Source organism: Cricetulus griseus, chromosome X, assembly GCF_003668045.3.
Source record: "Cricetulus griseus strain 17A/GY chromosome X, alternate assembly CriGri-PICRH-1.0, whole genome shotgun sequence".
NCBI lineage: Eukaryota > Metazoa > Chordata > Mammalia > Rodentia > Cricetidae > Cricetulus > Cricetulus griseus.
Genome location: NC_048604.1, coordinates 4,384,684 through 4,397,783, shown reverse-complemented (window position 1 = coordinate 4,397,783; position 13,100 = coordinate 4,384,684). Strand labels below are relative to the sequence as shown.

Sequence of the window (13,100 nt, the reverse complement as noted above, 5' to 3'; positions counted from 1 at the left end):
GGTTGGTTTTGAGAGTGGGTCAGGTTATGTGGCCCAGGCTAGCCTCAAACTTGTGATGATACTGCCACAGCTTGCCAAAGGCTGTCACCATACCTGGAGTCCCTGAGTTTTATGATTAATGCTTTCCTGGCTGTCAGAGTTGCTGAAGTGATAAGATGAATAAAGTCAATGGGGGGATTTCCCAAAATGGTTCCTAGACACCTGATGGGGTCTGTGACAAACTACTCTTTCTCTTACTTAGAATAAGATTCCTAATAAAAATAATAGGTCAGAAAGCATATGCTCTGGCACTGTGATATGATTCTGCAGCAATTGCATAGGAACAAAAGCTGTGGCCATATAGCACACTAACTTCATTAATGTTCTGTCATTCTACTGAGGTGTGTTAGCTTTAAAAAGTATTTAAAACTTTGGTAATATTATTTTAATGCAGACTAGGAGTTAGCACATCTGATAAACATTGCAGCCAGATCAATCTTTTATTTTTCTAACTTTTGTTGCTAGGGATTAAACAGAAGGCATCATGTGAGTTAAGAAAGTGCCAGCTATATTTTCATCCCAGATTCCCTTTTCCCAGTTTGAATTTTCTGCTCTAGTTTTCTTAAATACTAAACTTCCATTTTTTCTTTAAAAAGCGTATTTCTGTTTGTTACCGTCTGTGCAAGATAACACCAACACCTCTGATTTCCCTTTCACTTGCAGGTATCTCAAGATGGACTCAGTCAGGATCTCAGTGAGAGTGTTCCTCAACTCCCAGGGGAAATACTAATTACTGGTAAGGAGCTTTTGAGGCTGGGAGTGCAGACCTGGAGGAACAGTACAGCAAGATGAGGTGGCTTGAGCTTCACTTGCTCTGTACAAGACAGAGAGGACAAATAGGCTAGCTTTGTTTAGGAGTGTCAGTGCAGAGAATGCATGCCTTTCCTCATCAAAGAGTTCTTTCAAAAGCTCTATGCTCACAAGGCTAGCAATATTCTTGTCTCTGTACCAACTAGAATGTTTTAGTGCTAACAATGTGGGTTATCTCTTGAAAGTTTCTAACTAGAGGTATAGTATAGACTATTCGTAATTTAAGGTTATAAGAACAATTAAATTAAGTCTTCCAATCTGTGATATATGTTTCAAAAATGATAATAGCTTAAAGATTCTTCTTTGATAAAATAGGAGATCCTTTGCCAGAAAATGGAATTTAAGTAAGGTTGTGGTAACATGTCAATACAGTATTCTTTTTTCATGATAAACCCATGCTAAGAGGAAGAAATCTGCTTTGGAAGGGCTAGGTCACTTTGACTTAAGAATGCAAAAGCATCCAATAGCATCTGAGCCAAGTGCTGATGATATGGACATTCATTTTTTGTGTTAGGGTTGGTCCTTCCTGCCACATATTAGTATATTTGGGTCCAATAATCAGCATTGTTTCAGGGAACCAGCCCATTAATTAAGATTTGGAATTTTATTTTAAATGAGCAATTAAATGAAGGTTTTAGAAAAGTGTCTTTGAATTAGCCATGTACCACAAGAACCACGAGAAACTAGTGTCCATGGACTCACATTCATAGTTCTAGTCTTGAAACTGAAACCAGTAAATTATGTCCTTCCCAGTTTCTGGATAAGAGCAAAGAAATTTTGCTTTGGATGGTCTTCATATATGACATTTGAGTCCTGAATATCAGAAGATGGACCTTTAACCAATATAGTAACTAATTGAACTGACATGAAATGACCTCAGTATATAGTTTTCATTTGGTACCTGAAGAGAAAGGGATTTCAAAGTTATTTTTAAAAATTAAAATCATTAACATATTCAAGGATATCATTGAAAGAGAAATAGCTCAAGTAGTTTCTTTTACAATACTGAGATGTTAACAACAGCGAAACCCCCATTCAGTTCTGTGCTCTGGCTCTTGTCACCTTGTCTCAGGTGGTTACAGCATTGGGGGCAAACTCACAAATGCCATGAGTGCTTAGAAGAGACATAGGCCTACTGGCTCCCTACTGCCCTGATTCAGCCTGGCACGAGATGTGGAAACTTTGCCAGTGTTGCTTTCAACATTTTTATTATAGTTAAACATAGCCAAGTAGTTTATATTAAGTTAGTACCATTTGTTGTATATCTTGGTCTATATTTCCATTATTTTAGGGTACTTTTTTTATCTTACTAGACAAAGAAGTTATTTACATATGTCCTTTCAATGGCCCCATTAAGGGAAGAGTTTACATCACAAATTATCGTCTTTATTTAAGAAGTTTGGAAACGGTAAGTAGATTATGAGACCATAAAGATGACCCTAACTGTTAAAAATGATGCTAAACTGTTTCTCTTATACCCTGCAAGATTGACTGTGGATCTGATTAACATGGGGGATATATTTGCTTCTCAATTCGTAATTTTTTGCTTCCGCAAAAAACTAAATCTGTTTTTGTAGGCAATAGGATAAAATATTCAAATAGTTTTTATCCTTCAGAATAGTGAGGAGAGGTGATTAGAGTAAACTAGTATAGAACAATGGTTTTTAACCAGCATCATGGATGAGAATGAACAACTTTTAGAGATTTTTAACAGGCTATACAGATACTTCAAGTTTGCTGTATCAGAATATCCAGGCCCATGGTCTACACACACATGAATTTTCTTTTTTTAAAAAAAATATTTTATTCATTTTATATATCAACCACAGTTCCCTCTCCATCCCCTCCTCCCACTCTCCCATCCCCCGAACCCACCCCCATCCACTCCTCAGAATGGGTAAGGCCTCCCATGGGGAGTCAACAAAGCCTGGCACATTAAGTTGAGATAGAACCAAGACTCCCCCCACCCCATCAAGGCTGAGCGAGGCATCCCACACTAGGAATGGGCCCCAAAAAGCCAGATTCATGTACCAGGGGATATGCTAGTCTCACTGCCAGGGGTCTCACAGACAGACCAAGCCACACAACTGTCACCCACATGCAGAGAGCTTAGTTCTTTCACATGCAGGCTCCCCAGCTGTTAGACTAGAGTCAGTGAGTTTGGCTCAGCTGTCTCTATGGGTTTCCCCATCATGTACTTGACCCCCCTTGCTCACATAATCCATCCTCCATCTCTTCAACTGGACTCGCACAGTTTGGCTGTGGATTTCTGCATCTGCTTCCATCAATTACTAGGTGAAGTTTCTATGATGACAGTTAGGGTAGTCATCAAGCAAACATGAATTTTCTAAAACATCACAGAGGAAGATGTTGATGTGAACCCTTGTTTAAACTCTACCACTCTAGAACTGTCTAAGTGTCCTTTTACAAAGCATTAAGGAGCAGGGTAAAACTGGGATGAGTATGTTGTGGCTTACAGCTACTTAGTTTTTCAACCGGTGGCCATAAAATGTTTGTCACCACATTTCAAAGGACAGTCCCATTGATGAAGCAGTGACATGAAGCAGGGATACTCTAGAAAGACAAAAGAAAATGTATAGATATGGTGGCTATCACAGAAGAACTTATGGTAGATGGGATGGGGTATCATGGCTCACATCAGCATGCAGGGAAAGGTTGCTTCCATATACTCTTCACAAGTAGGTTTAGGATACATGGAAGAGTAACCTGTTATGAGATTGTTGGGAGAAATCTGGCTTTTGTTTTCTTAGTTTTAGCCATCCATTTCTTTTATCATCATCATCATTATTATTATTTGGGTTTTTGAGACAGGGTTTCTCTGTTGCTTTCGAGCCTGTCCTGGAACTCGCTCTGGAGACCAGGCTGGTCTCGAACGTACAGAGATCCACCTGCCTCTGCTTCCTGAGTACTGGGATTAAAGGTGTGTGCCACTAACACCCGGCCACCATCCATTTCTTTAGCACAGTTCTGATTAGATTGTAAACAATTGCTATTTTTTTATTATATTCTTTATTATGTCTGAACTCCAAATTTTCTAGTTAATATACTTGTTGCCTTGGCTTTTTTTTTTTAATCCTGTAGCACAGTTCTCATAGGGGTAGGTACAGGAGCAGGCTGCAAATAGCCTACCATTGGACATTTTATCTATGTGAGTCCATTCAAACTTAAGGAATGCAAATTAGAGACTGTTTGAGTTTTCCAGTATAGAAAGGAAGATCATGGATTAGTTTTTATTCTTCTCTCCTACACTACATCCCAACTACAGCTTTCCTTTCCCCCACTCTTTCCAGGCCCAATTCCAGGTCCACTCCTCCTCTGTTTCCCTTCAAAACAGACAGCAGGCCACACAGGGTTATCAACTGAACATAGAATAACAAGTTACAATAGGACTAATCACAAACCCTCATGTCAAGGCTAGATGAGGCAACCCAGTAGGGGGCAAAGGATCCCAAGAACAGACAAAAAAAGGACAGATACACCCCCCTCCCACATGTTAGGAGTTCCACAAGAACATCCAGCTACACAATGTATATGCAGAGGACCTAGCTCAGACCCATGCAGGATCTGTGATTATTACTTCAGTTTCTGTGATCCCCTATGAGCCCTACTTGGTTGATTCTGTGGGCTGTGTTCTCATGGTGTCCTCTACTCCTCTGGCTCCTACAGTCTTCCCTCCCCTCTCTTCCACAGGGTTCCCCTGTTTCTGCCTATGTTTGGCTGTGGGTTTCTACATCTGTTTCCATCAGTTGCTGGATGACACCTCTTTTGACAATTGAGCTAGGCACCAATCTTTAAATAAAGAAGAATATTATTAGGAATCATTTCATTGAAATTTTTCCATTCATGTTTGGTTCTGTTCTGGCTCTCTGGCTGTGCATTCCCTGGTGTCTGGCTATCCAGGGAGTATCAGGCATGAGCTTCGTCTTGTGGTGTGGGCCTCTAGTTGTACTAGTCATTGGTTAGCCACTGCTGGGAGTGCCACTATTATTACCCCAGCAAGTCTTGCTGCAGGCAGGACAGATTGTAGAGCAAATGTCCCAGTCCCACTGCTAGAAGCCTTACCTGGTTACAGAAGATTTACAGTGAGTCTTTGGCAATTAATAGTTTTAGTGTTTGGTGGTTTAAGTATAAAGAAACTATGGGTAGTGTCATTGACATTATTTTTATGGAATCAAGGAATAACACAGTCCCTGGGAAAGACAGGCTACATGGTGGCAGTATATCCAGATGGGGTTACAAGCTGTCTAATAAAACCTTAATGGCAGCTGGAAAGGGTGACCACTAATACCATGCTATGTAGGATGCTTCATCTTTGTCCATAATACAGTGCATGGCTAAGATTAGCCAGTGTGCTAGTTGACAGAGTCAGGGTTTGAAATGATTATAATTGGCTAGAACATAGGGCTTAGCCACTGACACAACATTAAAGGATATAGATAGTATCTACTTAGTAAAAAGAAATCAATTGTACCATTAAAGTATGAAGGTCAGTCCTACCAGGAATCTAACCTTTTGAAATCAATAATTGAGTATTACATGTTAAAAATATATCCCTATTGTGAATTAACAGAGAAATACTATAAACAAAATGTGACAGTAGTCCTGTTTATAGTAATGATATAAAATCCTGATGCCACATTTTAAGAGAGATGTTGATAGAGTTCATAGATAACTAGGCTAATGAGGGGAACAGTGTATCTGCAATGACCAAATTAAATGTTGATTCCTTTTTCTGCAGAACACTATAAAAAGGTAGTGTTTGCTGTTTTTCATTTGTTTGTTGTTTTGTTACTGTGTGTGAGTGACATAAGCTAGATTCACTCAGGGAGAGGAAATCTCATCAGATTGGCCCATAGGCAAGTCGATGGCATGTTTTCTTGATTGCTGTTTTGATGTGGGGAGGTCCAACCCACTGTGACCTGTATAAGAGAAGTAAATGAGCAAGTAAGGGGCAGCACACCAGTAAGCACCATTTTCCTGTCTCTTCTTCAGTTTCTGCCTTCAGGTTCCTGCCTTGAATCCCTGCTCTGACTTCCCTTCATGATGGACTATGATCTTCAAAGTGAAATAAGCCCTTTGCTCCCCAGTTTGCTTTTAGTCATCTTGTTTATCACAGCAATAGAAAGTAAACTGTAGAGGAACCATCACAAAGCTGTCTTTGAATATTGAAGTGCCTTTCAGTGTACCAATGGCTATACTTTGTTAAGTTTCCAGGAATCTTACAGGTATAGATTGAGATGCTTGCTGCTAATATATAAGAATTAAAGGTAGGTCACAGGCCTTTTCACCTTTGATACTGCTGGCTTGTTGACTAGCCATACGTATTTGGCTTCATTTTATGCTGTCACTGATAATGAATTGAGGAAATTATTCAAATTGTGGTGACATGACAAGGATGTCTATATGGTATGGTTTTGACTACATACAACAATAAAAGTATTTCTAGAGAAGAGTACATAGGGAATATATATGAAAAGTTTCAATTCTTTGGATAACCAGAGCAGAATTATATACATACTTTATATTCTTCTCATTTGCTGGTATTTCTCAAAATACCTAAAATGAGTATATATTACTTTTATAATTAAAAAACTTAGCAACCTTTATGTAGATTTCATACTATTTCTTTTTAAAAATGTTTTTAATTGAAATAGAATTGCATCCCTTCCTCCCTTCATTCTTTCCAGCCCTTCCCAATTACTCTCCCTGAAATTCCTTTCATGTTCCCCACTCTCAAGTTGATAGCCTTCTTTTGTTTTATTTTATTTGCTGCACATACATATATTTGTATGTCCATTGATATTCTATTGTTCCAGTCTTGTTCATGCAGCTATTTCTACAGAGTGTTTCACAGAAGACTTCCAGGTATTGTGGCTCTTACAGTCTGTCCACCCCTTCTTCCACAATGTCCCTTGAGCCATAGGCACAGGATCTATGATATGCATATATTCTTTGGTGCTGGACTCCTCATGATCCATTGATCTCCGCATTGTATCCAGCTGTGGTTTTGTGTAATAGTCTCCGTTTTCTGTAAAGAGAAGCTTCTTTGATGAAGGGTGGTAACTCCACCTTTAACTGTGGATATGAGGATAAAATTTAGAATATAGTAAGGGATTATGCTGGTCTGGCAAAGTGGCGCCAGTAGATAACTTTTCTAATAAGGTCCATGCCATCTTTAGCTCTTTGAAACAGTAGATTTCTGGTACCAGGAGTGATTTCCTTTGTTTACACATGGTAGCCTATAGGATAGGGTTTGTCATTGGATGCATAAATGAAGTATCCGTCTGACAATGAGTGCTACTTTCTTTATTCTTCTATGATAGTACATAAAAAACTTTTTAGCCAATCGGCCATGTAACAGTTAGTGAAAGTCCAAAAGGAAACAGCTATGGTAGCAGAAAATAGAAGGAATACTACCAGAATGGCTATATTCAGGAGCTGAAAAGTAATCATTGTAGTGTTTCTTCACTTAAATGGTCTAAACCAGAATTATTGTGTTTCTGTTGCAAAACAGAAAAACCTGTTTGTATGTTTGATAAAGAATTGTCATCTCATTGACATTTTGAACCCATTTTGTAGATGTAAAAGTTGCATGCAGAATGATGGCCACAGTGGTTGGTTTTTTTTTTTTCTTTGCAGCCATTTTTGTAGCGTATCTCCCTTAAAGCTGCCTTCTCAGTTCTGGGATTCCCACTGGCTTCCTGTTTAGCAGAGAATAGAATTCATTCTCCTTTGTGTAGCTTAAATCCTTCTGTTATCTCCAGCCTTGATTCACATCCCAAGCACTCTGTCTCAAACCCCTTGCCTTTTGCCATCATGTAAATGTCTTTCTCCCCATACTGGGATGCCAGTTCCTTGTTAATGTACATTTTAATTAACTTTTTTCATTTATTTTACATACTAACCATGCTTTCCCCTCCTTCCTCTCCTCCCTTCCCACCTACCCCAGCCTTCCATCTACCCCCTCCACACCCACTTCTCCTCCATGGGCTTGCACCTTTAAAGCATGGCACATCAAGTTGAGATAGGACCTAGCTCCTCTCCCTGCCTAAAGGCTGGATGCCACTTTCAAAAGGTTTTTTTCCCCTTCAGAACCTGCCTCAAAAGTCATGACCTTTTTGGAGCCCCTCTCTAGGTTCCCTCAAAGTAACTACCCTGTCTCTGCCTCTCAGCAGTCCATTCATTGTGCTTTTCAGTTAACACTTAACTGCTCTGAAACCTTCCACAACCAGCTTTGCAATACTTTTAATGCCATTTTCCCGTTGTTAGTCTTCCTGTTGAAAAACTGGCTACTATTTCCTGTCTTATATTTCTCTGGTTCATCTTGTTTATTGTTGGTTTGTTCACTGGTGTTCTTTTAGCTCCCAGGGTGGATCCTAGTGCATTGGAGATGCTCAATCAGTAGTATTTAATGAGTGAATTCTGTCTTATTTACATACTGCTATGTCTTCGACTTTAAGAAATTCTGAATCCCTTTGATCCTCAGTAGTGCAGTGGCCAGAGCAGCCTACTTTCACTAAAAGTGTATTCAGCGAGTAAACTCCTATATTGTTTTTGCTTCCTGAAAGTTAAAGGTCTTGGTACAGGCCTCAGTGGTTTCATCATAATATATAGCCTACTAAATTGTGGTATCCTGAATACCATTGCCTCTGGAGTTCAGAAATCTCATTGCCAGGATCTGACCTTGACTGTAGCAAGGAACTTGACTTTGGTTGGTAGTGTGACCACAACAGGAACAACTGTAAGCATGTGACTCCATTGAAGCCACTAGACTCTCACAAAGAAGAGTGATCCCTGATTCCCATCCAGGAGCACACTGGATTCAGATGCTGTTGAATGAGATGGGCAGCTTAACATGTTCTTTGTTCAGGTTTTTGACCTAGAACCATTCTGTGTACACTATGGTGAATCTTAACACCATGTGGGGTGAATGATAGTACAACATTCCTCGTGGGATTCTAGAAGAGTGACTGGGAGAAATATGACACAACCCATGGAAGCACTTGTAATGTTGACGTTACAAGGAAGAAGGTGAGGAGTCATAGTTGTTCACAAACTTGAAGAGGAGGAAAAGAGAGAGAGAGACCTCATCTGCAGAGGGATTCCAAACCCACATACTACACTTTCCTATAGCACTAGACATGTGTGATGGGGAGACAGGTGAGTGATCTGCGGGAATTTGGCCACCAGCAACAGAGGGAGTAGAGGGGCTAGGAGATGAAATTGGAAAAAGATGTACCCTCAGTGTCAGAAGTCACAGTTTAACAGAATATGTGTTACAAAGGAGGACCACACACCACATGCATGTTTCTGAAAGAGAGTACCAGCTGCAGCATGGATAGTGGGTAAGTCAGGGACAGGCTGGAAGTAGGAAGACTCACTTAAAGGTTACTTTTGTTCTTTGGGTAAGCAAGACAAGTCTAATAGCAGTCATAGCGGATATAGAATGGAGGAAACAGGATGTGGGCAAACTTGAGGGATTTGCATGGGCCATTATGAGAAGGGAGTTGAAGGAGCATCCAGTCAAGAGTGACTCCCGTGATCTTTTGCATGAGTGATCAGAGCTGCTCTCATTCATTGAAATGGAACTCACTGGAGAAGGGAGTATCAGATAGGTAAACCCCAGTGGGGGGACACACGTGCATTTTGGACTTAAACTGTACAGCTATATGGTACAGTATAATTGGAAATGCATGTTAACACCACACTGGAGTTGGTGAAAACAACACAGTCTGGGGGGTGTCTCAGGAAGAGGGTGTGTCCTAAAAAGAAGTGTAGGCTCAGTTAAGACACACTGGGTGCTGGGTGTTGGTGGCGCATGCCTTTAATCCCAGCACTCGGGAGGCAGAGGCAGGTGGATGTCTGTGAGTTTGAGGCCAGCTTGATCTCCAGAGTGAGTGCCAGGATAGGTTCCAAAGCTACACAGAGAAACCCTGTCTCAAAAAAAATGAAAGAAACACACTGGGTGACAGGAACCTAGTAGAGAAAGCAAAGCAGCATGACTCAGAACTTCTGGGAAAAGCCGGAGTTTGCCTCTGCTAGAGCTCTGCAGGAGAACAGAATCTTGGAGTGAAAGGAGGGATGGAGGGACAGATGGACAGATGGATGAATGGAGGGCAACTGGCCAAGGTGGGAAATGCTACAGGGGTGAGGGAGGTAGTGTGAGAGGAGGTCAGGGATGGATGCCTTGTTGTGTTCATAATTGCCACAGTGAACAGAGATTGTGTCAGGCAGAGTCAGTCTTCTCGTCCAATCTTTGATCCTCCCCCATCTTGTGCTTGCAGTAAAGCTCTTTAGCTCCCAGGCTTTGGGGAGCCCTTCTTCATCTTTTCCACCCTTACCATGGTTCTATCCACCTCTTTGCATCAGATGTGTCTCTGCATCTAAAGCCATATATTGACAGTGCCCCTTAAGGTTTACTAGGCTGCTGTCATATCTGTAAGTTGTTATGTGCAGTTCAGAAGACAACCTTCAGGAGTCAGTTCTTTCTTTCCACTGTGGGCTCCTGGGATCAAAATCAGTTCATCAGGCTTTCACTGAACCATCTTGCCCCCCTCCACCATAACTTTTCTTTTGTGCCCCAGTTTTTCACTTCTTAACTGTTGGTGGATATCTCTTGACTTTCTTTTCTGCCTGGCAAGCCAGACTCATAATCATGTTGTTTTTCAGCTCCTTCATTACATGCCCTTGGTTCTCTTAAAGGTGCCATATTGTCATCCTATTATCCTGAAGGAGCCTGTGTCTTCTTGTCGCCTATACAATCCTTGAAGTGTTCCCATTATTTCTTTTCTGGGTGCCTTATCATCATAGGAGATCTCTTACTACTCTTTGCCCCTGAGCTATCCCAGTCTTCTTGCTTCCAGTCTTCCCCATTGCATGCCTAATGACTCCTCGGGACTCATTTGCTATCTTTTCAGTCCTCTGAAGACACCCCGTCTGGTTATGTAGGGCCCAGTAAAAGCTGCTTCTGCTTGGTGTTCTTAGCCTGCCTCTTTCTTCCTCCTGAATTTTATCTACCCCATACTCTGGCTCTCATAAAGTACCCTCACTGTTCCTAAACCAGCCCTGTGTTTTTCCTCTGGGCTTTCCTTCAGGCCATTTCCTCCAACTAAAACATATTCATTCCGACCCTATCCCTACTGTCACCTTTCTCACCTCTTTAAAAATGATTCTGGCATGTTTAAGATAGAGTATTTCTAAAAGATCCACCAGCCAAGTGAAGAAATCCCATCCTCTGCTCCTGTTTTTATGTCATGGATAATTGCCATCTTCAAATGCTGCTTCCCACCCCCAAGTCATTTCCACATCTTTTTGGAAACCAGAAAAGAGCATAGGAGATGTGTGAGAAGCTGAAGGAGTCTTCCAGATGAGCTGATCACTACCCTTGACAGTAGAGTTCAGCACAGGGTTTACAACTGCTGGTGATATGAGAAACATGTTGACTAGAAAGTTTACATTTTCTAATAAGTCAGAAACAGCACATTTCTTCCTTGATTAAATTGAAGGCTTTTGTCTAAAAGATGGTAACAGTGATGGAATTCTCTCTTGTACAGGGTGTCTTGCCACATAGCCCATGTTTGCTTCTTTGGCACACTGAGATTACATTTATCGTGCATCATCGTTCCCAGCACTAAATCTGTTTTTATAGCATTGCCCAAAGATTCCTGAAGCTTGTTCTGTTCAGTGGGTCTTTTGTTGAGCTTCAGGAACAGCAAAGCACACATTGACTTTTACTCTGTAAAGTGACTTGTGTGCAGGCCTAAGACATATAATTTGTCTGCTTCATCATCCTCCTGAGTTTCCTTCCAATATAAAGATGGGGTACAGAAAAGCAAGATGAGTAAACTACCTGCATGTCTCTCATGCTGTCTCTCAGATATCTAGCTATGAAATGACCTTAACACATTGGGTATCTTGCTGCTTAAAAGCTGGCCGCTTTGTTTCCTTCAGTACTGTCACTGGCTGCCATTGGACTGGGAAGCTCTGGGTGCAACAGGGCAGGGATGCTGTTTACTGTCCATTGTGGCCATTTGAAAGCCAGACCCATGTTGTTTCCTAGAGAGGAAACTAAACTGCTTCATTATAAGCACAAGCAAAAAAGACCTTTTTTGCATTTTTTATTTGAATTAGAAACAACATTATTTTACATGTCAGTCCCAGTTCCCTCTCCCTCCCCTCCTCCTCTACTACCCCCAACTAGAACCCCACCTATCAACATTTTTCTCTTCAAATAATGCATTGGAAGCTTAGGTTTATCCTTTTTACAGTTATGCCCAATGAACTTGTTACTCCCCCTACATTTACTTGTCTGTGTATTTCATTTTAGTTACATTTCAAAAAAAACTAGTGTCTCACACTGTAGCCCAGTTTGGTTTGAAACTCACTTGTAGCCCAGACTGGCCTCAAACTTGTAGCAACTCTCCGGCCTCAACCTCCCAAGTACTGATATTATACATGTAAGCCACCATGCCTTCCTCTGTCTTTTCAATTTCAAGACAATTATATAATGCTGTGTATGATCTAATAATGTAGAATGCTAACTATGGGCTGAGCATAAAATGCAGAGATGTGAAATGTTCTGAGATTCAACGTGATGCTCAAAGATCTTCAGATCTTGGAGCTTTTCAGCTTATAGATATTGAACCAATAAATTCCATATTCCAAATCAGTACTGGAATTGAAGGCATGGGTCACCCCATCTGACCTAACCTTGAAATTCTGATCCTTCTGTCTCTCATCTCCCAGGTTCTGGGGTTACATGTGTATGCCAACATACCTGTCATATTCTGTACTCTAACTGGTTTGGTCTCTTGTATTGAAAAAATGTCAGCTTCTCCGAGCTTCCATATATTCTCCTTCTTCCAACCTAATGATACCTACAATTTCCAGACTTTCATCCTTCTTTCATATGCGAGAGGAAGGAACTAGATGTCCACTTTGCCAAAGTATATAACTCTCCTGGAACATTTCCCTACTTGTTCCTTGTACATCCTTTGGAACCTTGGGCACCACTCATTTTGAATGTTACAGTTTTGTTTTTCATCTGTTCTGTACCCTCTCCACTGTGCATAACTGCTCAAGACTCTTCATTTAAAACTCTTAAAAGATTCCTTTATTTGTTTGTATGTGTGCTTAAGAGCACTTTGCCCACATGTAGATAAATGCACCATGTGTGTTCCTGGTGCCCATGAAGATGAGAAAAGGGCATCAGATCCCCTGGAACTGGAGTT

At 40.8% G+C, this 13,100-nt stretch overlaps 1 protein-coding gene across 6 annotated transcripts in view; it reads left to right on the top strand.

Annotated features, from left to right (window-relative positions):
* The window catches only part of LOC100761567 (myotubularin), a 113,211-nt gene that overhangs the window by 26,780 nt on the left and 73,331 nt on the right, over nt 1-13,100 (top strand). For all 6 annotated transcript variants that reach the window (XM_027432211.1, XM_027432212.1, XM_035450097.1 and 3 more), the window contains 2 exons: nt 703-775; nt 2,163-2,257. In XM_027432211.1, the coding sequence (XP_027288012.1) occupies nt 703-775; nt 2,163-2,257 (168 nt within the window). The remainder of the gene's footprint in view (nt 1-702; nt 776-2,162; nt 2,258-13,100) is intronic.